General features: G+C 37.6%; 2 protein-coding genes across 4 annotated transcripts; one reads left to right on the forward strand and one right to left on the reverse strand.

Moving 5' to 3' along the window:
• The first annotated feature begins 401 nt into the window (after positions 1-401).
• cdadc1 (cytidine and dCMP deaminase domain containing 1) lies at positions 402-9,798 on the forward strand. 2 transcript variants are annotated; one of them, XM_067441052.1, is made up of 9 exons: positions 402-617; positions 1,386-1,486; positions 2,122-2,299; positions 2,829-3,410; positions 5,217-5,266; positions 5,352-5,521; positions 5,839-6,028; positions 6,182-6,236; positions 8,633-9,798. In XM_067441052.1, exons 1-9 carry the CDS (start codon positions 497-499, stop codon positions 8,695-8,697), a joined length of 1,512 nt encoding a protein of 503 aa, XP_067297153.1. In that variant the 5' UTR covers positions 402-496; the 3' UTR covers positions 8,698-9,798. The 2 variants fall into 2 exon arrangements, with proteins under 2 accessions (XP_067297153.1, XP_067297154.1); XM_067441053.1 differs by having other exon boundaries at positions 5,839-5,994.
• Positions 9,653-24,750, reverse strand: cab39l (calcium binding protein 39-like). 2 transcript variants are annotated; one of them, XM_067441055.1, is made up of 10 exons: positions 24,600-24,750; positions 24,117-24,509; positions 21,442-21,574; positions 19,636-19,800; positions 16,953-17,071; positions 16,188-16,356; positions 14,614-14,673; positions 14,463-14,528; positions 14,240-14,383; positions 9,653-11,619 (listed from the first exon to the last, which is right to left on the reverse strand). In XM_067441055.1, the coding sequence occupies exons 3-10, from the start codon at positions 21,541-21,543 to the stop codon at positions 11,440-11,442; spliced, it is 1,005 nt and encodes a 334-aa protein (XP_067297156.1). In that variant the 5' UTR covers positions 21,544-21,574; positions 24,117-24,509; positions 24,600-24,750; the 3' UTR covers positions 9,653-11,439. The 2 variants fall into 2 exon arrangements, with proteins under 2 accessions (XP_067297156.1, XP_067297155.1); XM_067441054.1 differs by having other exon boundaries at positions 24,117-24,720.
• Between the last annotated feature and the right edge of the window lie 1,604 nt (positions 24,751-26,354).

Consider the following 26,354-nt stretch of genomic DNA (forward strand, 5'->3'; position numbering starts at 1 on the left):
TTATATAACTATTAAAATCATCAAATTTGACCTTATAAGACTACCTATAAGCCTTTTTGGTAGCCTAAAGTAAAAGAGATTTTGGCATCATAAATTAATCTGTAAATATCACTAATATATATATATATATATATATATATATATATATATATATATATATATATATATATATAATCACTATATATTAATTATCACTGTTTGTAAACTACACTGGTATAATTACAGATTAATGTTTGTTTTGCTTTGAAAAACTGGCTCAAAAAAAATTGATGGATGAACAGGATGGCAAAATATGGGATTGTTCCAGATTACGGTATAATTTTTTTGAACAACTGGCCCCTGGAGATTGGGGAATCATAACAGGCGAGCCTTTAAAAAAGATGCCCCGCCTACTAGTGACGTCAGAGCAAATAGGAAGAGGACAGCATGAAGGCGGACAGGAGGCTGTTGTTTGGGACAGTTTAGTCAATGACAGGTCAATGTTGATCGCGGTTGAATGGCAGCTTCGGACAGTCGGCGGCCTTATCGGGATTTGGAGGGGAACAGATCTATTCCAAACGGCGAGGAAGTGCGCGATGTGAGAGATGCCTGCGTCCAGACGGATGCCAAAGTACAAGGTTAGATTAGCCTGTCAGTGTTTGCTTCTGGCAGATCCAAGTGCAGCAAAATATCATTCATATTCATAAAAGTAAATGTTCTCACTGCAAACCTCTTTTTTTAAGATTTAAATTTAAGATTAAATTGATTGAATCCATCGTAATCCATTGAGTGAACTAACGTTACTGCGTTTAAGGACTTGGCACTTAATCTCGACTGAAAGAAATGGAAATTTGTATTATTGTGGTATGACAATTATTCAGATTGTTACAGTTCTTTCATTTATTACAAAAAATAAACCACATCCCTGTGGATATCTAAACTTTAAATTACAGTGTGTTGACTATGCCGTTTAATTTCTTCGTGGTTATTTATCGTCATTAAAACATACCTTTGGTCTTTGCACCGACTGGTAGGCTATTATATAATTTTATAGCATATATCCTCATTTTAACAGCAATATAATTGATAAACTTTTATACTAACAATCTCCTTATAAAGATACATCGATTATGACTTTTGACACAACTAAAAAACTCAGACAACACTAGTAAAAAATATGCATTCAGAATTTTTTTAAATAATAATAAACAATAAAATATTGATAAAATTATAATCCATTTGATTAGCCCTAATTTTAATCAGTTGTCAATAGAATTACCAGGCCTACTACTACTTATACTGGTATTATAATATCTCTACACATCCCTCTCATAGCACTGACCATGTTATTTTAGTTAAGCTAATGTTTTTAATTTTGTTTGCATGATTTCTATTCTTTGTTTCAGGTCAGGGACCTCGACTGTCCAAAGCCAACCTCTTCACATTGTTGAGTCTATGGATGGAACTTTTCCCCAAGAAAGAACAGCGCCAGCGAGAAAATGATCCTGTAGGCATATTTTAATTTGTGTATCAAAGATGTAGAGCTTCTATTTAAAGCCATTTAAAATGCATTTATGAGGAAATTATTAAGAGGAATGTGTAACAATGATGTCCACCGGTGTAAAATATCTGATTTGTATTTATTTCTGGGGAAAATAATTATATACGGCACTATAAATAATTATTGGAAAGCTGTTTTGGTTACACTTTATTTTAAGGTGTCATTACAGTGTAATTATATATTTAAGTACTGAGTAATATTAATTAACTGCATGTACTTACTATAGGGTTAGGGTTAGATTACTAGAGTTCGGTTAAGGGTTAGCTACATGTAATAATGCATAATTTACTGTTATTACTATGTTATAATGGTAAGTACATGTAACATGTAACACGGACACTGTAAAATAAAGTCTTACCGCTGTTTCCCACATGAGAGTCCCTGTTGTGCATACAATGACTCATGTGCTCTAAAGGAGATGCTAATGAACTTGTATTGTGCATGAAATCATTTTATTAGCTTCATGAATATTAGAGGCACGTTAAGAGGAAAACACTTACAGGCTGCCTCAGTTTTATTTATATATTTAATTTTGTTAAAAGCGATGCAGAAGAAATGAGAGGTTTTAAATTTGCATCCAGGCTGGAGACAGCGGTCTTGTGGTGGTCCATGAGTGCAGGATTCTGGGTCTGCATTGCTCCAGTGTGCAGTTACATGCAGGACAGGTGGCTGTGGTCAAACATGGACCCCGCCTGAAGGGATGTGATCTCTACTTCTCCAGAAAACCCTGTTCAACCTGCCTCAAGATGCTCATTAATGGTAAGATTAGAACCTCTCTCTCATGTACGTACACACACACACAAACACACACATTATTCTAATATGATAATTTGCTGCTTAAAAAACATTTATTATTATCAATGATGAACACAGGTGTGCTGCTCAAATTTTTTTGTGGAAACTGATATTTTTTTTTCTTTAATATTCTTTGATGAATAGAAGGTTTAAAAGAACAGCATTTATTTAAAAATGGAAATCTTCTGTAAATTAAGTGTCATTATGGTCACTTGAATACATTTATTGCATCCTTGTTGAATACAATGATTAATTTATAATAATAATAAAAAAAGATCTCAATTACCACAAACTTTTAAATTGTAATATATCCCCCTTTTCCATTCCACTGAGCAGCACAACTGAACTCTTCTTTCAAAAACATTAAGTTCTTAATTATTCCAAACTTTTAATAACCAGTGTTTAATTATTATATTAGATTTATTTTATATCGTTTTATATTTGATTGGCTATCTCATCCCTCTTTGCCTTGCCTTTCGTGTCCTTTGTTCAGCTGGTGTGAGTAAGATCTCTTATTGGCCCGGTGATGCTGAGATCGGCTTGCTGTCAGGCAGACGTGACCCTGCGGACTCCAGTCACCAGGAAGCCATTCTAGACGCCACAGCTGCAGAGCGACTGAAGTCCAACAGCAGACCGCACATCTGTGTGCTCCTGCAGCCTCTGGACAGCACCATGCTGCAGTTTGTGGACCAAACGTCTCAAAACTGTGACTTCCTTGGGAAGATCGCGGCGGACAATCCAACTCTAGATGTTGCGGATGTCTTTAAAAAGGAACGGTGGAACAACTCGGATGTTTTCTTGGAAAAGTTCTTTATAAATGATGAAGAACAGCATATGTATGTGCTGAACAAGATGGGACTGGAGAACTTTTGTGTGGAACCAAATTTTAGTAACTTGAGGCAGCATATGAAGAATCTCATTAGGATCCTCACGTCTGTGGCTGCTAGTGTTCCGGTTCTACAAGAAGAATATGGTTTCTTCATGAGAGAGCCTGTAGGGACAGGTTCTCCAGCTTTACCTCAGGATGTGATACGGCACTGTATCATACAAGCCCGATTGTTGGCGTGTAGAACAGGTGAATTCTGTTTGATTACATTCACTTTTTATTATTAACTTGCCCCAATCCCCAACAACTTTCATTTGGACATCCCATTTTTCGCTATCCTGGATCAGGTAATCCATCTTTCTTTTGTGCCGGTTTTTCAATGCAAAATTGGATTGGATCATCCTGATCCAGACACACACTTTTTCAGAATACCAGATATTGAGTAATTGACAAATAAAAATTAAAAAATTAAAAATACACAAATCAAGACTCCAAAAGTGATGGCAAAATGTGCCAACAGGAAATTAAATGTGTTTGATTCCAGGTCTTTTTTTTAATTATTGCACATTTTTTATTATTACCCACTTAATGTAGGCTATTTTTTCTGACACAGCCTAAAACGGTCTTTACTAAAACAACACACATTTAGTGACTGGTAAAATGAGTCCAGTTTAGAGATGACATTACCTTGAAATGTAGTATCAGTGTAGTATCATTTCTCAGTATTAGAAATGAAGGATCACCATCTTTTCCTAGTTGTTGCCCATACTTAATTTTAAGGAGGGAAAAGACATGAGGGAAAGCCTTTGTGGAATATTTTTTTATTTTTAATTAATTCAATTAATTATAAAATGGCCCTGATATGTCATTAGACATTAAGAAATCATGTTCATTTCAAATAATTATACCACTGAAAACAGTAGTCCGGCCAGGATATTGTCATTTAAAAGTTGTTGTTGCAGTGCTCAATTGATGTTGATGTAGACATGTTGTGTTTTGGCCTGAAGCTCCACTCTCCACCTATCGACCAATCACAAAGTCAGTTGTGTTTCGGCACCCGGGTTGCCAGATCGGCTCTAGTTACCACAGCTGCAGTTACAAACGTTCCTGCTGATCCTGCAGCCAATCTGGCAACCTCGAGTCAGGAGGAGGGGGAGAGGGGAAAGTGATTGCAGTGGCCACAAACTTACATACACTTCCTAATAGAGAGAGAGAGACTGACTGACTGCTTGGACAGATGAGTTCAAGATACTCAAAATAATATGTAGAAACATAAAATAATGCACATTTATTTTTTGTCAATAAAAGTATAAAAATTTAGAAGTACAGAAACTAGAAGCATGAGTTCTTGTGTGGTTACAGGTGAGGTTTATTTTTAAATGCTAAAAAAGACAACTGTAGTTAAAGGAGTAGTGGAGGTAATGATCAATCTTGTTTTCCGTATTTTGACGGACATCGAAGTGAATGTACAACTTCCCGCGTGAAAGAATGCGGAAAACTGCGCGAAACTTTTTTCCTGCAAGTTTGCTGTGGCAAGCCGTTTCAAAACTGTGCTTTGCCCATATTTAGTTTGAAATGACATCACAACAGTTCTTTTGATTTCAAAGTTTTTTTAGGGGCCTTTAGCCTGAATATCCATTTCATGCTGACTTTAAACCAGCTGCAGGATGGATGACTGTCAGAACTTAATTATAATTTGGGAATTTACAAAATGGCAAGACAGTTGCCAAGAGGTTGTAAATAATGTGCTAAAGTTAGCCACTGCTCAGTGAAGGATTGAGGGTGACCGCTAATATTAATATTTTAACCATATTTTGGAATAATAAAATCATTCTATATTCTAAGTAGATTCTAAAAAATCTTTATCACTTTAAACATTTCATTATTTTTGATACAGACCCATGAACATACAGCTGCCACCAAAAAACATCACAGGATTCATTAGTCCATTAAATTTCCTACCTAAATGATGCCAGTTCCTGGACGGGGAAGTCAGGGTGCAAAGTTGAATTGAGGACATGGTTGAAATGTTTTAACTTGACTTTTTTTGTGTAGAGGATCCTAAAGTGGGAGTCGGTGCAGTTATCTGGGCTGAGGGGAAACAGGTGAGCCAAAAACCATTGTGAAAACTAGAATTTATGATTGTACGTATTAAAAAAACCCCACTTTTTCCCCCCCTGACTGTTGCAGTCACAATGTGATGGCACGGGTCAGCTTTACCTAGTGGGCTGTGGATACAACGCTTATCCAGTGGGCTCACAGTACGCAGAGTACCCTCAGATGGATCACAAGCAGAAAGAGAGACAGAACAGGAAGTACCGATACATCCTCCATGCGGAGCAGAATGCGCTCACATTCAGGTGAGCCAGTCACATTTACAATTGCTTTGCAGAATCCAGTCATTCCAATTCCAGGAATTCAGGAGTTTTGCATTAGGGCGAAAATTTTCCCCACACAGATTTGGCTTTTTTTTTAGCTCAATTTAACAGACTTCTGTGGTTCTACACTATTGACAGAGGACAGCAGACCTTTTTTGCATGTGGAATTTCACTAATCTGACACCTAAATTGTTTTTCAATCATGGTGGATTGCTTGCGTATTCATTTGAATGCATTATAATGATTCATTCATTTCACCAGCCTCCCACTTTCCCCTTTTATTTCCCTCCAATCTGCAGGAGTGCAGAGATAAAAGAAGAAGAGAACACAATGATGTTTGTGACCAAATGCCCGTGTGATGAGTGTGTTCCTCTGATTGGCTGCGCTGGAATAAAGCAGATCTACACTACAGACCTGGACAGCAACAAAGTCAAACATGACATCTCCTACCTCAGGTTCGACAAACTCAACGCCGTCCAGAAGTTTGTTGTAAGTGCTGATGATAAATTACGAACTTAATGGAAATGCATAAATACAGCACTGCGGTGTGGTATTTTTCCTCCTTCTTTGTTTTACTTTTATGATAAATAACTATTATACGTGTAAATCTACTCACTTTTTTTTTTTACAATATTTTTTCAGTGGCAACAGAAATCTGCTAGACATACTTCAGAACAAGCAGCTCCACCTACAGCAAGTAAGTGTTTTTGTGCTGTTTACATGACAGGTTTAAACTAAAAATGGAAAGTGTATGTTTTAGCCGTTCATTTACACGACAACAGCATTTGGCCTGAAAACAGGTTTCAAAGTGCAATTTTTTGAAAACTACCATTATTGTCTCTGTGTAAACTATAAAAATGTTAAATTGTGAAATAGGTGATGTCATGCCTGTGTGTATTTTGTGTTCAGTCTATAGGCACGTAGTGGTTCTTTACCAAGTTATATCGCCAACTACTGGGCTGGTTATAGCAAAAATGCAAACACTTACATTTTACAATGTCATTTAAATGTACCTGCAATTCTGAAACATACCTTTAAAAACATGCCCACTATTGTCAAATTGTCTCACTAAATGGATAGGCAAAAGTTACATGGCAGCTACTTTACCAAATGCAGTTCAGTATTACTGGTAATTGTCACACGTCTGTGTAGTTTAACCAAGATCAACCATTCAGGTTAAAAATGTGTAAGTACAGTTTTTTTTAGATCCTATGACTGCTCACATTTTTACCTAGCCTAGAAATCTAGACGCACCCTAGCGGCAGCAAATTTAATCTGCCCGCGAGTGTCATCTAGGCACTCTCAATACCCTTCTGAGCTGTATTCCTCACAATCTGGACGGGCCAATCACATCGTGTATAGAGTCGGCGGGCGGGGCCATAATGACGACGGGCGAGTTGCGTTTGCGTGCTTCTAGTAAACACAGAAACTGGCGGACGGCGGCGGTCTTTCGAATCAGCTTTGACCGCGACTCTGGAAGACTTGGAGTTAAAGGGGGGGTGAAACACTCAGCTTCAGTCAATCTCATGTCAATCTTGAGTACCTATAGAGTAGTATTGCACCCTTCATATCTCCGAAAAGTCTTTAGTTTTATTATATTTATATATACATTTATTATATTTATATTTTAAAACGAACACCTGAAATGAAATCATCGTGATGATAACTGCCTTCAGTGACATAAACTAACTCTGGGGAAAATTTTTTGAAGTGTAATTTTATTATTTAGTTTGCCTGGCGTCCATTAGAAAACACAGAGGGGCGGCTATACTGGGACCGGCCACCGGGGGGCGATCGAGGCGCGAAAGCTTCAGTAAATGAGAGGGAGACTGCAGGCTTGGTACCGAGTCTTTTCGGAAAAAAACGAGCGCCTGTAGGCGTATCGTGTGGGCGGAGCTAAAGAATGACCAATGCGCAAAGCGTAGACGTCCTCAAGCGTGGAGAAACCCATGCTATCGAGCTCAGCTAATAGATATATGATCCAGAATCAAATTCGGAGGCTAAAATAAATTGAACAGGAGAAACAGCAACAGCAGGACGTCCGTCTCTGTGGTATGTACTGTATTTAGTGATCTGTCAACATTTGTGTGTCTTTACTCGCAGATTATGAGGACATGATTCGGTTTATGGACTATTGTATGCAACTAAACCTTAGCAGTAGCAAGCAAAACGGTTTTGCACGTCAGACTAGTGTAACGTTATACAGAGAAAAACAATGAAGCCCGTTAGCGCATTTGAATGACGAAGCACGCGATCGTGTCGTTTACCGGATACGGTGAAAGTTTAATCTGTCAACAAGCTCTGTTTCACCTTCGTTGCTCTGGTTGGTGGTAGCGCTATCCTATCGCGTGCAGATGGCGTTTGAAAGACAACCGTTTATCCCGCCCCTCGGATTGAGCCCTGTCTATGGTGAGTTTCCAGACCAAACATCTTGATGTGGGTCTGGCTTGTCAGGCTAATTTTTACCATTTTGAAATCTTTTTTTACTTAAGGGTAGTTCAATTCAACTTTGAATATACAGTAATTTCAATGTAGTTTCTCAATGAAGTCCCCACAAGCCGCATTCATAACCATTAGATGGACTATACAGGGTTCATTCAGATACTGTAAAATATAATTCAAGGACTTTTTGGTTTTCAAGGACTATAATCAGAGATCTCATTTATCAAACAATATCCTTCAAAAGTCTAAAAAATGTAAATGTATAAATAAAAATAAATAAAACAAAATGGTACAAATAAATTGCAGCACATTCAACGACTGTGGCTTGAACAATTGAAAGGATACAATGACAAAGATTCCTTATTGAAACTGATTATTTTTTCTTCATAAACACGATTGACCTAAGAATGAAAGCTTTAACACATTTATATTGATATTTATGTGCAATGTCACGCTCACAGCCATACGAAATGGCTTTATATCAAATGGGCTGGAGCTTTAATTTAGCATGAAAAGATTGTTTTATCAATGAAATTTAAAGTTTGTTTAATGTATGAATTTCATATAGTATTTCAATCACTTAAAGCACCTTGTACAAACCCTGAATATAGCATGGAATATACACTGAATGTGTTTGATTGTGTTTTGCAGATGGCTGCATGAAACGAAGAGATGAAGAAACCCATTTTCAGTGCAATAAGAGACTGCGATCATAGAAAACATTTTGAAAGCTGTTCTCTCGCCTGTAGGACAGCCACAGAAAATGCCATTAATGCAGAATACACAGGTCCTGGTGATGATCAACATTATTTCACCTGCCATACTCAAGCTGAATGATACAAACAAGCATTATCTTAGGTTACACTTCATTTAAAGGTGACGTAGTTACATTGTACTTTAAGTACAGAGTAATGTAAATGAACTACATGTACTTAATATACAATATATTTAACTACAATCAATCACATAAAAATAAAGTGTTACCTTATCTTATGATTACAATACCAAATAAAATATGGGAAATTATGCTTAGTTTTATTAGTTTAATATGACAGCCTGTTAAAGAAAAGTTTGATATGAATTTTACTGGCTTGTATATGTTAATTTCACACAATGAAGTTTTTTAATTGAAAGGACACGCATAACTGTGAATAAATATATTTATAGTGTGAAGATTTACACTATATTCAGTATCATATGTGCTTTTTTTTCTTTTAAAGCTACACTGTGTAACTTTTTTTAGTTTATTCTTAGCTAAAAACACTTAGTTCTTTCAAAAATATGTGCTCATTAATGTATATTTACTTCTTTCAAGTAATAAAGTATTTTCATAAGTTTATAATATGCCATTGAAAATACATATGGGTGAGGGGTTCGAATGCTGGTCGCCATGTTGCCCCTCCATCTTGAAAGTACATTAGCCAAAGAGGGACATACCTGTAAATTCAAGCTTCGCCTTTCGCGTTTTAACACTCGATGGCACCGTGTCGAATGTGAAGAGGGGGATTGCCATGGTAATCTTGGACTAAATCGGCCACCGTAGGAGTTAAACGAAATCAGAATTGAGAGGAACAGAAAATATTATTCACTGGATTGTCATATACCTTTACACCGCTGGATGGAGGAAAATATCACACAGTGCAGCTTTAAAAAGGAGTCAGTGATACTGCCAATGCTTCATCTTGTTCTTTATTGACATGGTACTATTAGCACTTCAGATAGAAACTGCAAATGTGTAGTAGGAAAAAATTTATTTCAAATTTTGAACTGTCTATGTAATTGCTGACAAATATATCAATAAATTTGGCTTACATGAATATTTAAAATTTGAAACTACAGGTCCTTCTAAAAAAATTACCATATGTGATATTACATTATGGACAATAATGAACTGATAAAAATTCAACTTTCATATATTTTAGATTCATTGCTCACCAACTGAAATATTTGAAACTGAAAATAATTAACTTTTATCACATGCTAATTTTTTGAGAAGGACCTGTAGTTGCCTAAGAGTACAAATTTGGTCCAAACCACCTGAACATAATTTATCACAGAAAACTAAAGGCGACTGTAAAAATAAAATAAAAAATACTGAATCAACCAACTTAAGGAAAAAAAAAGAATGAAATTTAATGAATTTTCTTCAACAGCATAACTCAAATATAGCGAGTTAAAGAGGTTCATTGCTTAATCAAGCTAAATATGCTCAATCAGAACATATTAAAAACAAAAAGAAATTAAGCTCCCCCTTCCAAAATGTCTTATCACATAAAATAAAAAAAACAAGAGCAAGAGAGTAAATTAACAACTCAAGAACAAAAGGCACCTTTTCAGTACATTTGCGTCCTCATTTCATCTTGTTTTTCAGCTAGGCAACAATCTACTTCTGTCAAAATCAACATAGACAGCTGAATTATGGGTTATAGCACAAAATACATACTACAGTAAAAGGAATACTATAGTATAGAAATGATTATTACACTACAGCTGCACAACAGTACAAGAAGTACTTCAGTATGATGTAATAAAGTTAAAAATAGCACTAAGGACACTAAAGTATAGATCATACGATAGTAATTCCAAAGCACTATAGATTTACCTCACCGACCTACGTGAAATATACAAGTTGTAATATAAACTGGTTCACTTAGTGCCAAAAGTTGACTTTTCAACATTCTTCTAAAATGGCAACCACCTTAAGAGTAAAATCAGCTTTAGGTAAACATCAACTAAAAATATATAAAACAAAACAGCGATGCTTTCTGATCGGAAAAACGGCCCGGCAGCAACTCAAACTGTACATGAAGACCCAAACATGCGTTTCCTGCTTCAGCTCAGATGAACAATAATTAAAATACTGATAAATGAATTCATCCTTCTAAATAATTCTGATAAAACACAAACAGAATAAAGAGAACAGGAGGAAATGATCAGGTTTGTAGTGTTCGGAATAAAATAAAAGCGAAAGCAAGTCATTCTGATTCCTGAGAAAAGACGACAGAAAGGAGGAATGCAAGAATGAAGATTAGTGCAGTTATAAATCAGCAACCCATAATTGATCGTGTGGGAATTTCAGCTCTTCTTCCACAGACATCTTTTCTGATTGTGGCTCTGTTGATGTCAGGGAGTGTGGATTGTCCAGACTGGTGAAATAACGTTTACCTGTACTTCCTCATCCACGATGCGTCAAGCGATGTTTTCTTCCTGTAACTCAAACCGGCTGATTCCTAGTTTTAAATTGTCCTATTATGGCACGAGAGTTTGTGAGGAAATATAAAAAAGGCAGTAGGAATACAAAATCAAATAAGAACAGAGAACACCAATGATCAGGAACCTTCTTTTGGAAGCCTCAGAGCTAAGGAGACCAATTTTCCAAGTTTTAAATAGAATTATCATATATATTTTTTTGTGGGTTTTGTCGTTTTTTTTCTCCCTAATATTGCAATAGCTAAAGTTTAGGAGGCTGGTTTCTTTAGGTCTCGTATTTGTTTGACAAGGTACGTTTTTTCGTCATTAAACTGCTCGTCGTCCGTGCGGTCCTTCTGAAAGTTGCTAAGGAAGTCGATGAGTTTCGTTTGGTTCTTCAAAAGAATGTCTACTATAGGCTGTATTTTATTTGGATTGGCCACAAACACCTGAGGAAATACAAAAAAAAAAAAAATGATTCTTACAATTATATACAACTATTTCAGTCTGTCCCCCACACAAAGCTATAATATGGAATATATATTGCAATTTTATTAAATATAAGGGTCCCACTTTATATTAAGTGTCTTTAACTACTATGTACTTACATCTACATGAATTGTTAGGTACATAGGGCCTCATTCATGAAACATGAACAGAATTAATGTGTGTGAATCATGCATAAAGTTGTTCTGACTTAAGTTCGAAATGTTAATTGGTACGAAATAAGTTTACACCAGCACCCTACCATGTCTTAACGCTGCATAAAATGCTTGAAAATTCTGTTCTAATTTAGGCAAACTGATGATATTGGATTTTGATGCACTATGTACCATAATGATATTTGAGTTGAGTAAATTTGGTAATCGTCACTGTCACTTTTTACCCAGCCGTCCAATCACAGTGGAGGAGCGGCAGAACAAATATTCCCCCTGACCAATCCTACTTGTACACCAACTGAACACCAATGGAAAAGGTTATATTGCTTTTTTCAACATTTTTATATTCAGTAATATTCTTCTAAATTAGATGCTAGTAACACATTACTGCCATGGATATTCAGTATCATAGTAATAAATGTATCTAAATAAAAGTGAAATATCAATAAAAGAGAAATATCAATAAAAGTGTATAAAAAGGGCCACCAGCTGGCTGTTTTCAGAAAAGCACCAGACATTTTTTAGCTGGCTAAAACTGCTTTGCTGGAAAGACGATAATTGAATGTTTTGCTAGGCATATGGTCAATTAGTCTCTTTAGCATTTATGCAAAATACTGGAGCCAAATATTAGAAAGAAGTCCAGAAGATTCCTCAGCATTCCTGGACATGTCATTTGCAGATGTAACTCAGGGGTGGGAAATATGCCAATTATGAATGAGTGTACTTACACTCCCTATTTGCGAATGTTTGTAATTTGTTAATATACACAAGCCAAACTACTGACTCTGTGGGTATACGAAGCGTTTGTGAATATGGAGGAGAATTTTTGAAAAGGTTATCGGAAATTACTCAGAATTTGTTTGTGTATTTACAAAGGCTTCATGAATGAGGTCCATTGTACTTATTGTGTTGATGTTGTATTGCAAAACACTTGTGCTGCTATTGAGGTGGGATACGGGTAAGGTTACGGACCGGTTTGGTGGTATAGGTAGGTTAAAGGGTAAGGGAAGGACCAGTTTGTGAAATTATAGATATACACCGATTAGGCGATCAATCATTATGAGTCACATCATAGGTGAAGAGAACAACACTGATTATCTCTTCATCACGGCACCTGTTAGTGCAGGCGTTCTCACCCTGGTCCTCGTGGGCCACTGTCCTGCAGAGTTTAGCTCTAACCTTGATGTTGGGCCCTGTCCCAAATGGCACCCTAAACCCTCACGGTCTTCCTCTGAGTCCGCACTTTAATGACGTAATGCCGCTTTGACTGCCGGGTAGAAGTCCTCTGCGTAGCTCCTGAACTTGCGGGCTCAGCTGAAGTGCGCATCGAGGGAGCATAGCAGCCGCAAAGAGGGTAAGCTTAAATGACGAATGGGACACCTTACGGTCTTGTGGACTTAACGGACACGCGCACGCGATGGTCATTGTAAGTCCACAAGCCCGAAAGTGCACATGAAGTGTGCCATTTGGGACAGGGCCATACTCACCTTCCTGTTGCTTTTAACTCAGCAGGACAGTGGCCCTCGAGAACCAGGGTTGAGAATATCAGTGTCAGAAGGTGGGATATTTTAGGCAGCAAGTGAACATTTTGTCCTCAAAGTTAATGTGTTAAAAAGCAGGATGAGGGCTAGACGACGACAAGGGAGTTAGAGCATCTCCAAAACTGCAGCTCTTGTGGGGTGTTCCCGGTCTGCAGTGGTCAGTATTTATCATAAGTGTCCAAGGAAGGAACAGTAGTGAACCGGCGACAGGGTCATGGGTGGCCAAGGCTTATTGATGCACGTGGGGAGCGAAGGCTGGCCTGTGTGGTCCAATCAAACAGACGAGCTACTGTAGCTCAAATTGAAGAAGTTAATGCTGGTTCTGATAGAAAGGTGTCAGAATACACAGTGCACCGCAGTTTGTTGTGTATGGGGCTCCATAGCCGCAGACCAGACAGGGTGCCCATGCTGACCCTTGGTGCCAGATACCATAGCACACTTTTTTAGGGGTCTAATGGAGTTTATGCCTTGATGGATCAGGGCTGTTTTGGCAGCCAAAACAATATTAGAAAATGTTATGCCTTATCGGTGTATATAAAGTAATTATATAAAGTAATTGTAAGTCGCTTTGGATAAAAGCGTCTGCTAAATGATTAAATGTAAATGTAATTACATGAAGGTATTTTTTAATTATCAGTACAAAGTAAAAACATGTACAGGTGTACTATATCAAATTATTATTTTAAAATGTTAGTGCATAGTAATTAAAGACACTTAATATAAAGTAGATCCATATGAATGTCACAACAACGTTTTGATACTTTTTTGTTATTTTGGTGCTTGACATTTTCAATCCTGACATTGTATTTTCCATGCAAGGAAAAGAAGGAGGGGGAGGGGGGTTTAAATAGTGTCTAAATTTTTTGTACCTTAAAGACATGGAACGCCTCAAACTGAATGTTGGGGCTCTTGTCTCTCAGGAGGTTCATCATGAGCTTCAGGTTCTCTGGTTTACTGATGTACCGTGTCATGACTGTGAAATTGTGTCTGTCCAGGAGCAGTTCACCCAGCAGCTGTCACACAAACACATGATGACAGGATTAACGACAGGACAGGCTCTAGATGACAGAAATCAGATGTCAGAACACGCACCTTCAGTGACTGTCTCTTGGTCACGTAGTTCTCAGAGTGAAGCAGTTTCTCATAGTTGTCAAAAACCTGGAAGATCATATAGGTTATTCATGGCATTCTATGAAATTCTATGAAAAAATGTACCAAAAAACCCCCAAAACAAATATTTTACCGCATCATAGTTCATTTCTAAAAATTCCGACACTAGAACCTTGTGTCTTGTGAGCAGGTCCTGTAAAAGAAAAATCAATATATTTAGTGTAATTTCCCATTTATCAAATAATGTATGCATCAGTTAGAGCTGCACGATTAATCATTAAAAGATCGCAATCTTATTCCTAAATGACAGCGATTCATCTATTAAACCTTTGACAAAAATCACACCAGAACATTCAGATCTGCGTTCGCGCTGCCGCTGATCCAGTTATGTACACGTATGAAACGGCTTCACAAATAGTCTTTTCAACCACACAGCGTCATTATTTCTGTTACAAATATTCCTATTATCCCAGAAGAACTGGGATAAAAGTTTACAGTTACAATATAAACACTGATGTTAGGGCTGGGCGATATGGCCAAAATTTCATATCCCGATATAGCTCATTTGATATCCCGATAACGATATACATAACGATATAGCAATTTTTCTGTTAATTCAGTTTATGAATAGTCTATACAAAATTGCAATGTGGAAATGCAGTTTGAAATGATATACAAAACAAATAAAGGTAGTATGGACTACATTTTTGTTTTATTTAGAACCTTTTTATCAAGCAAGACAGTTGGTAAAGTTATCACCTGTCTAGGGATGTTAACCGATGACTTACATTTGGAAATATATTACATCTACATTTCAGTGGTAACACATAAGGTGTTGATCGTCTTTCTTTATTATTGTTAGCACTACCTCGAACTAAAGCGGCGTCTCTTCGGAGCTGTCATTTTCTTAAATGAGCCGCGGCAATGTTTCAAATGAGCTTCTAACGCTAGACAAACGCCTTTATTTTCAACGCGATCACCTTGTACCCAAACCATTTTAAAACTAAGGAACCATTGTCCTCAGATTACAAACAAGCTCCTCGGCGGCACATTTGCGGGACTCGTGTTTCGCGCTGTGGGGGATTTTAAAAAAAGTGACGTGAGTGGAAGTGAGGCGGCAGCGCTAGGACAGTGTGTGTGAGTGAGTGAGTGAGTGAGGCTCGCGGCTGTTATTTCAAATAGCGCAGCATATTTTAAACTAATCGGTTAACCGGTTAAAGGCTCGGTGGTCGGTCAAGAAAATGTTTAGTTTTCGCCATCCCTACACCTGCCATTAAAATATTTCAATATATGGCTATATGGTGTGCCACGCGTAAAAGCCCGTTGTAGCGTCTGTGTCTGAAGTTTGGTTTGAGCGCTTATGCCACCACTCCGGCATAATTACTCTGAGAATTACCCTGGTCTGAACCGCGTCTACTACCGTCTTCCTCCATGTTTGTTTATGTATTGCAGCGTGCATGGGCATGCCGTGGCGTGAGGTGCATCTTGACGTAAAATTCTGCCGTAAACGCCTTATCGTGGCGTAAGCGATAGAGCCTTATATAAAACGATAGACATTTTCTATCGTCCAGACGATATATTTTGTCATATCGCCCAACCCTAACTGATGTCTACTTCTTATGTCTTAAATGTATTTTTTATTGAAACATTTAAGAAATTTGTTCAAATCAATTAATAATGTAAGGTTTAATAAAATATAGCGCTCACCTTAAAGGTGGCAAATGCATCAGAAGCGATGTCAAATGTGGACATCTCCACGTAGCTGAAGAAATCTTTAAAGTGTTCAGAGTGGAGGATGATTTTGGCGAGAGGTTCGTGCCGGATGCACTCACGCAGCATAATCCCACAATTCAATGCCACCTGAGGGGTCTCATACCTGCCACGACATCACAGTAAAAATGTCACATTCACACAAACACATTATTGCTTAACAGGGACCATGTTCAGGTAAATTAAAGGGATAGTTCACTTTAAAATGAAAATTGTCATCCTTTACTCACCCTCAAGTTATTTTAAACCTGTATGAATTTCTTTTTCAGCAGAACACAAGGGAAGATATTTTGAAGAATGTCAGTAACCAAACTGTTAACTGGAGCCATTGACTTCCATAGTAGGAAAAAAAAATACTATGGAAGTCAATGGCTCCAGTTAACTGTTTGGTTACTAAAATTCTTCAAAATATCTTCCCTTGTGTTCAGCTGAAGAAAGAAATTCATACAGGTTTGAAATAACTCGAGGGTGAGTAAAGGATGACAATTTTCATTTTAAAGTGAACCATCCCTTTAAGCTAAACGATTTTACATCTATTCCATGTTTGCTGGTTTGATTTTGATGCTGCAGACATCAGTTTATTGATTAAATGGATGGAGGAAGAAAAGAAAGGGAAACAGCAACATTTGGAAGCTTTTCCATGAAAGTTTGTAAGTAAAATTGCTCATGTGCTGCATTTCAAAAATACCTATCATGTCTCACCCTTTGAGTAAAATGAAAAGAACTTCCTGATGAGAGCAGAAATATTCCACTGTTGGGCTGCGGACTCCAATCATCCTGCGTAGGATGTTGTTGAAGATTTGACAAACGTCCTTTTTACCCTGTACACACAAATAGACACCGTCAATATTTGAATTTGAATTTATTTATTTGATCAGGGACAATGCACAGAAAAAACATTAGTCTAAAAAGAAGAGATGTCATGTGCCAGGTTATAGCAAAAAATGCTAATTTCCACCCGCAGTCCCTGGACAGGTAGATGTTATAAGCCCTACGTACAAGAGTTCATAAAACATATACAAAATAATACATAAAATCATTACTTCACTCACATCATAAAAACACACTCCACTTCAGGAATGACTCACTCACTCTCAATTCAGTGCGCACAGGTTTGCTTTAATAATAACCACTGTTTGGTCAGGCGTCTAAATGTACTATAGTTTGTACATGAGATAATTTCATTTGGAAGAATATTCCAAAGGTTCGCTGCTTTATAAAAAAATGATTGTTGACCATATGTGGTTCTACATTTTGGAACGCTGCACTCTCCTCTGACTGTCGACCGTGTGGCTCTAGAAATTCTCTCCGAATTTAATGTGACAAATTTTCTCAAAGGGGGAGCAGCGATATAACAATTATTAGAATCATGAATGAAAAAGAAAGAGCAAAAAATTATGTCTGAAGAACAGTACAGACAGATGAGACCCCAAAAGTTTGACTAGTAATGTTTAGGGCTGGGCAATATGGCCAAAAAAACATCTCTCTATTTTTTGTTAAACGGCAATACTGTATATACAGTGAGGAAAATAAGAATTTGAACACCCTGCTATTTTGCAAGTTCTCCCACTTAGAAATCATGGAGGGGTCGGAAATTGTCATCGTAGGTGCATGTCCACTGTGAGAGACATAATCTTAAAAAAAAATCCAGAAATCACAATATATGATTTTTTAACTATTTATTTGTATGATACAGCTGCAAATAAGTATTTGAACACCTGAGAAAATGTTAATATTTGGTACAGTAGCCTTTTTTTGCAATTATAGAGGTCAGACGTTTCCTGTAGTTTTTCACCAGGTTTGCACACACTGCAGGAGGGATTTTGGCCCACTCCTTCACCCAGATCTTCTCTAGATCAGTCAGGTTTCTGGTCTGTCGGTGTGTCGAGTTTGAGCTCCCTGAAAAGATTTTCTATTGGGTTTAGGTCTGGAGACTGGCTAGGCCACGCCAGAACCTTGATATGCTTCTTACAGAGCCACTCCTTGGTTATCCTGGCTGTGTTTTGGGTCATTCTCATGTTGGGAAACCTTGACCCATCTTCAATACTCTAACTGAGGGAAGGAGGTTGTTCCCAAAAATCTCGCAATACATGGCCCCAGTCATCCTCTCCTTAATACAGTGCAGTCGCGGAAAAACACCCCCAAAGCATGATGCTACCACCCACATGCTTCACAGTAGGGATGCTGTTCTTGGGATGGTACTTAACATTCTTCTTCTTCCTCCAAACACGTTTAGTGCAATTATGACCAAAAAGTTCTATTTTGGTCTCATCTGACCACATGACTTACTCCAATGACTCCTCTGGATCATCCCAATGGTCATTGGCAAACTTAAGACGGGCCTGGACATGTGCTGGTTTAAGCAGGGGAACCTTCCGTGCCATGCATGATTTCAAACCATGACGTCTTAGTGCATTACCAACACTAACCTTGGAAACGGTAGTCCCAGCTCTTTTCAGGTCATTGACCAGCTCCTCTCATGTAGTTCTTGGCTGATTTTTCACCTTTCTTAGGATCATTAAGACCCCACGACGTGAGATCTTGCATGGACCCCCAGTCCGAGGGAGATTGACAGTCATGTTTAGCTGCTTCCATTTTCTAATGATTGCTCCAACAGTGGACCTTTTTTCACCAAGCTGCTTGGCAATTTCCCTAATTAATATTAATATTTTAAAATATTAATTAATATATTTTAATAATTTGTCTGTCTATCACCAGACCAAGTTGAATTTAAGATTGAACATTGGTCTGGGGAGTCTGCTCTGTATTTTCTACTGCACAAGTGGCGTGATCAACGGGCAACGACCCATCGTTTCTGTCATCGTGTTAAAAACACACCAATAGCTTGTCAGGTGGATAAGCCAGTCTGTTATTGGTTCCCGCAAAAGTGTAACAGAAGCAGTAGAAATTAATGTACAGGTTTCGAGTTGCAGGGCGAAATTAAATTGCCGGCAGATAAGGCTGGATTTACCTAGTCTAGGTTTAAATTTACATTAAATTCTAACATTACAATATAAAAACAAAAAATAATTTTGTTTTTCGAAAAATCACAAAACAATGAAAAAAAATGCTGACAAAATGTATTAGCCTACATTTAATTACCCCATCAAAATGGTTGCTTTCATAAAAATACACTTGCTTGTATGCTTAATTATTGTCCAGTGTCCATCAACAAATATTTTTGCATGTCTACGTAAATATTGTATATTTTAGTCAGAATTATTGTCCTCCTATTGGCGCACATGCGCGGGGGCGGTACTCATTCATCGTACAAACTCAATACCGCCCAGCCCAAATAGTGTGTATACAATTATAATGTCATTAAAAATGTCATGTTTTCTGTAGTGTTTGGAATTCTAATGTAATTAACTTAAAGCATCCTCACCTCAAAGTCGATAACCTGCAGGTTTTCCACCAATGAGATGAGCAGGGCGCTGTTGTAGAGCTCTTGGGCCAGTTGGGCCACTGTTTCTGTGTGCGGCTCCTTATCATTAGTGCCATAGAGGATCTCCTTCATTGCCACCAGACATTTCGACACCTCCTCTGAAGCCTGACAAACACACAAAAATCACTTAGATACTACTACAAAATATGCTGCTAATTCATGTGTATGCAAAGCACATGTCATATATGTATCAATGCCATATATATTGCTCTGAACACCTAAAATGATTCTGGGTAATTTCACGTGTCTACGCATTTCAAACGCTCAACTTTAGCGCAAGGCTGCTGAAAAGGGCCTTAGCAGGCAGGTGAAAATGAGCAAGAGGTCGGGCAGTGGAGCGATATTCCCACCTCTGCGAAATCTTTCAACTAAGAGAGCTTCCAGGAAGGAATCCAGCCTCTCGCTCATTTGGGTCTCTAATGGACGATGAGTTCACTGCAAAAAAAATGCTTTTCTAACTTAATATTTTGGTCTTGTTTTCAGTGCAAATATCTAAAAATAAAAAATAAATGATGAACAAGCAAAATGATCTGCCAATGGAGTAAGAAAAAAATCTTGTTTCTGTTTGGGACATACCTGAACTTCCCCCATTCAACAAACAACAAGCATTGCTATGTCTGGGTGATAATGTATGTAAAGAAGAATTCTGATTAAATCAAACAGTTTTTTAAATGCATATCCCAGACTGCATGTCCACATTAGTCACATTGCTCACCAAACCGCCAAAGACCTATTCATAGACATTTCCATGTCACACTTCCCTCAAAAACAGACAGTAAAGTTGAGCTGACTTTATTCCAATAGTCAAAAGGGTGGCTAGACACAGTTATAGTTATCAAAATGCATATCCACATTCTGAGCACATTCTACTATAGGATCAGAATATTCATGTCCACAGCTCATCTAGTGCACTGGTTTAAAGCTCTTATTTGCCTGAGGCCAGGCCTGCCTCTCTGAAAAAGCAAATGAAAAATGCAAAAATACAATGGTAAAAAAAATCAGCAGTGGAAAGAAGCCTGATTTAGACCGTCTGATATTCTGGTTGAAAATTGCAATAATGTGTCTTAGGTTAAAGTTGTAGAGACCTAGGAAAACTTGAGCATCATCACTCAATAGTCAAATTCATTATGCAGTCATCTGAGAGCTTGCATACAATCGGGATAGATAATGGAATGGAAAGAAATTTTATGCGAAGAGCGGAAAAACTCAAAATTCATTAAACCTTATAGTCATTTTTGTGCCATCTTAAACAGGCACTAAATGCTCTGGAGCATTCGTCTCAGTATAAACACCTCCTTTGATGCAAATCGGCTTATTAAAGTTGTGAAATGATGCTGTACAGTCGCAGTAAAGTATGCCATATATATTGCAGCGATCTGTTGATTTCTTTAAAAAGCTAGAGTTGTGCTCATGAACAACACTGTACTGTTGACTACTATTTAGAAGTTTTGTGTAATGACGAAATGTGTGGAGAACTGAAGTGAAAGAGTGAACAAGATGGATGAAGTTTGTTACTCCTGACTTGTGTCCTTTATTACTTTTTACCAACTCCTGACAGATACCACAGCTAGCAATCAGATCCAGCTTGCAAGATGCCCCTAAGCAATAGTGCTCAGCACACCATGTTTGCACTCCTATCTGATTTAATTCCTATAGTGAATCGGGTTTTATCAGCAGGTGTAATTCACTGACTAAACCCCCCAGGAACTGCTAAATGCTGTAATAATGCCAACTGCAAACTCATACCTTCTCTGTCTTCTTGTCCTGTTTGACTAGGATAGAGAGGTTGTCCTTCAGGGTCTTCACAATTTCTGTGGGGTTCTTGTGAGATTTACCAAATAGTGGCATGGTAGCGGCCGTAAACTTCTGGCTTCAGAACCTGGAATAGATCAAATAAAAGAAATCTCAATGGTGTTGTTGACGGCCTTTTAAAATTCTGACAACAAAACACTGAGACATAAGACAAAGTGTACCAAAGTTTAAACAGAGACGTATTTAACTGGGAAATATTAAATTAATCAAAAGCAGAATCATTTCATATTGTACTTAACCGAGTGTTTGTTTTTCATTATCTTCAAAAATCTTGTGATCTAATGTTATACAATTTTTTGTCAGTTTGTTTGTAAATACTTTTTTAGAACGCTTGCTTGGTTTTACAGTAATATATCAGCACAACATACAATTTAGTATAAAGAACAGATTAAATACTTCTATTTGTTTTTTATTTATTACATTTCAATTTTAGTTTTAATCATTTAAGGCAATTTTAGCAGCAATATCATGATCTGAAAGTCCATTTCAGTCTAAGTAAATGGCTTTAATTATGTAAATTAAAGACAAAAACTCCTCTAATTTTTCAAGCCTCGAACTAACATGTATTTTTTTTTATTAAACTAAATGATTAGTCTCAGTTTTATTCAATGAATCTGCTCACAGTAGAAAGCCATAACCACAGGAAAAAATCCATTTTGACAGGGTTGACACCAGAATGTGACGTGAGAGGAACTTTCAGCAGCGACCTAAACCACACAATTATAATGAGGGGAATATTCACTGTTTTTCCAAGAGAATCAAGTGAAACTTGTGACTGGTAATCCTGTGATCTAAGAACCTAAGGTGTGTGTGTAAGGGGGAGAGAGAGAGTCCAAGAGTTAGAAATTTCCTGTTCCTCCACCTGTCAGCAGCTGATCTTTGAACAGATTCCTTTCATATTAGTGCATACAATACATCTAACAATATAACTACAGTATGGCGTAGATTAATGATTACATAAATAGTTGTGATGGGACCACCTGTAGAGGATTATTTTACTAATATTAAAAAAGGTTTTGAATTAACTGCTCATACTAGTCTTAGTCTGCAATCTAGGTGTGTTTAAAGACTGGAAATAACTTGCAATAATTCACTATGTAAACACTGACAGCAATAAAATCAAGACCTGACTCACCACAGTTATGAAATAATAAGTCATAACCGATCTGCAAAAAACTGCCACCCTGACTTCACCCGGGTTTACCATCACCATAAAAAGGCCCACCGGTGAGGAATGTCACATGACCACATTTATTTAGCAGTGAGTGAACAGGTCCTCTGTTTGCAGTGTGACAGTTTTAGGAATTTTATATAGTCCTCTGCAAAAAAAGAAGACGCTCCACCTTTGTTTACAATCTGTAAATAGCACATTTAACACCCTAGCGCCGCAAAATTAGAAAATAAAATATGAAATGGAAGGACTAGACATAGCCTGGATAAATGAGGATAGATGCCAAACAGGAATAGGGTACAAAACAAGGCTATAAAATATATATATTATATATATAAAAATAAATGTGTTACAGAATGGGTAACAAGGTTACAAATTCAGCTTTCAGTCAGCAGAAGCTAAGCTAGTTTGTGACCAAAACCTGAAAATTGTGCTTATTAACTTATATTTCCATAAATTAAAGAAAGATATTTGGTAACAGGGTTCAGCGGGCTGCGCTTTAACACTAAAGTCAAGAATTAAAAAAGGGGGAAAGAATTTACTTTCCACTATGATGTAGAAAATATTCAAAGGGTGTCACTGCTTAGGTGTGACAATTTAGGTAATGTTCCATGCAAGTTAAAATCCTAATAAACATGCAGTAACGGGGTTGCTCAAAAAATACAGGTGGGACACAGCTCAACATATTTAGGTCATTAAAAATAAAGTTTTATTTAAAGTGATAAAGTTAATTTAAAATGACCTGAATATATTTTAAAATCGACATATCCATAAATTGTGTACTTAATTTTCACATTGTTGTAATAATTCTGCAAATAACAACACACAGATACAACTTTTTTTTGGACTTCATATCTATCACAGAACAAAGAAATGAAGGCTAAATGTATGCCATTTCAGCGTCAGGCGTCAGATTTGTACGACAAGGTCTATTAGGACTGTAGGTCCGCATCTGACAGAGTTGATATCGGTATTGTGTAGAATCGTGCTGAAATGCACGTTGAATTGAGTGAGCAGGCCCTTTAGAGCATGATCTACTAGTGTTTGTGTTGCACCGAAGGCCTTGCAGTGGTGTGATCTGTTTCAGGCCTGTTCACTCAGTTCAACACAAACAGCAGCAGAATTACAGCGTGACACCGAGCGAGCTGCTTACAATGTAACACGCGAGCACAACGACAGACTGTAACAATGAAACAGATCAGTCGCTGGCGGCTCAAACACTCACATAGCCTACACTCTCAGTTTGTCAACATTGTTAACAAAAAACAAGCCCGACATGCGGATAATTGTGCGTACGTTTAGCTTATTCTCTTGCGACACCAAAATAAAAGACACGCAGCAGTAGCCCGTGAGCCTATACTGGTGTTCGACGGTGTATACCATATCTAGCTGGTATTTCGATATCGCGTTTGTAATGTCGGAAATGTTGAATACTTACAGTGCTGCGACGTAATTGTGTCTTCTGTGGCTGCTGTGGTTCTGTGTTTGCGAGCAGCCGTCCTGATCACGCCAGCAGACTGAGTGTGTGTGTGTGTGTTTGAGAGAGAGTGCGCGCGCTCGCGCTGGGCGAAACGTCAGAGGAAAGTGTGTATGAGCGAATTAAACACTGACTGACTCAAACGCGTATATCTGCAAAAGACATGATGGGTTTGTAACATAAATTCCCTGTCTGGTGCCTTTCCGCGGTTGAAGAATCATCTGGGATCGGTTCTGTGACCGTCCGTGGCGATTTTGTCTGGGACGTGCGAGCTGATCTCAGGTCAGATCTGCCGAAGCCTTCCTCCCGCACTGAGGCGAGGCGTCGCGTTACCCGGATGTGGATGTGTTCAGCCTGTATTATAAAGAGATACACAGGCTAAAATAAGTGCATGACTCACGAATTCGAATCACGACGTCTTTATACTAGTATCGCGTCATATACCTGTCTGAACTACTGAACGACACCGTCACTCACAGCCAAAGTCCGCGTGCGCAGTGCGTTACTGAAGCACAGACTCTGAGTCACACACCAGCTCCTAACGATCTGTGGCTGTTACACAGTCTGTGGTGTTTGTAAAGGTTCAATTGAAATGAAAAGCAAATGACGCAAAATGAAGGCGTTATACCTATATTTTTATAGCCTATACAATATGGTGTTTTTAATCTTTTTTTAATTTTGGGCCTTGGGACTATGTAAGTATCTAAATTCAAATACCTATTTCATTATTACATACAGAATTGTTTATATTTCCTTATTGCCAAAGTTTTGGGACACCCTCCAAATAATTGAATTCAGGTGTTCCAATCCCGTCGATGCCTGGCCACTGGTTTGACGTTAATTGTGACCATGTTGACTATCACCTGCATCCCACACAACATGTAATGTTCCTTTGTTGGCCCTTCTTTTATTTTTTTAATCATTTTTTATCTTTTTTGATGCACAGTCCAAGTCTACTAAAAATAAATGAATTTCCTCCACACATGCTGCCAACTTTGTGTGAACAGTTTGGGGATGGCCCCTTCCCGTTCCAACATGATTGCGCAGGCATGGATGAGTGAGTTTGGTGTGGAGGAACTTGACTGGTCTGCACAGAGTCCTGACCTCAACCCGACAGAACACATTTAGGATGAATTAGAGCGGAGACTGAGAGCCGGGCCTTCTCGTCCAACATCAGTGCCTGGCCTCACAGATCTGCTTCTAGAAAAATGGTCAAAAATTCCCATAAACACACTCCTAAACCTTGTGGAAAGCCTTCCCAGAAGAGTTGAAGCTGTTAAAGCTGCAAACGGTGGCCAACTCCATTTTAAATTCTAAGGATTAAGAATGGGACATCATTACAATTCATGTGCATGTAAAGGCAGACGTCCCAAAGCTATTGGCAATAAAGTGTATTTTACTCAAAGTGCATTAAAGTGTCTATTATGGATTTTTGACAATTAACTTTCATGTATGTAACTTAGTTCTGAGTGAATAAAAAAAAAGAAAGAAAAAAAAGAAAAAGAAAAAAGAAAAAAAAGAAAGAAATCCTGCAAAGTTTTAAATCAAATGCACCAGATATATTATTGTCTCTCAAAAGTAGAGACAATACTCAAAATATTGAGTATTATTTTATTGAGTATTATTACATGGCGATTTCAAAGAATCGCCATGTGTCCATTAGGTCACAACCTGCTTTCTGGAATACCCTCCAGGACTTTTATCACGTTTATCGGGCATTCTGGGAGACACAACAAGTTAATAGGGAAATAAATTATATTTCAATATTCCTATGAAATATTAGATATTATTGTGAAAATATTGCCAACTACTTCTCCCATTATTACACTTATATTTAATTAAATTTTGCTCCAAAAACACAATATGCAAATTATAAACAATGTATAGACAAATTGTATATAATGGGAATCTCAATGTACTGTAGAGTCTAGACATTAATAATATATAATGTAATATGGGAAAACCCATGTATGGGCATTTTACACACATTTTATAAAACAAAATGGTATACCTTATACAAAGTAGTGGAAGAGTGTGTTTCAATTCAAATTCATGAATATCTCTTAAATAATAATTTGTATGAACAATTTCAATCTGGCTTCCGTCCTCATCACAGCACTGAGACTGCTCTTGTCAGGATAACCAATGATTTATTGCTGGCAGCTGACTCTGGGCTGTTAACCATACTTGTCCTTCTTG

The sequence above is a fragment of the Pseudorasbora parva genome, chromosome 4 (assembly GCF_024679245.1).
Source record: "Pseudorasbora parva isolate DD20220531a chromosome 4, ASM2467924v1, whole genome shotgun sequence".
In the NCBI taxonomy this organism is placed as follows: Eukaryota; Metazoa; Chordata; class Actinopteri; order Cypriniformes; family Gobionidae; genus Pseudorasbora; species Pseudorasbora parva.

Bases quoted from the DNA above. Each gene is read 5' to 3' on its own strand.
- cdadc1 (XM_067441052.1), top strand. From the start codon at position 497: ATGGCAGCTTCGGACAGTCGGCGGCCTTATCGGGATTTGGAGGGGAAC. The intron at 618-1,385 runs GTTAGATTAGCC...TCTTTGTTTCAG, and splicing joins GACGGATGCCAAAGTACAAG to GTCAGGGACCTCGACTGTCC. The intron at 2,300-2,828 runs GTAAGATTAGAA...TCCTTTGTTCAG, and splicing joins CCTCAAGATGCTCATTAATG to CTGGTGTGAGTAAGATCTCT.
- cab39l (XM_067441055.1), bottom strand. From the start codon at position 21,543: ATGCCACTATTTGGTAAATCTCACAAGAACCCCACAGAAATTGTGAAG. The intron at 14,529-14,613 runs GTAAAATATTTG...ATGATCTTCCAG, and splicing joins TAGAAATGAACTATGATGCG to GTTTTTGACAACTATGAGAA. The intron at 11,620-14,239 runs GTACAAAAAATT...GTATTTCCTCAG, and splicing joins AGGCGTTCCATGTCTTTAAG to GTGTTTGTGGCCAATCCAAA.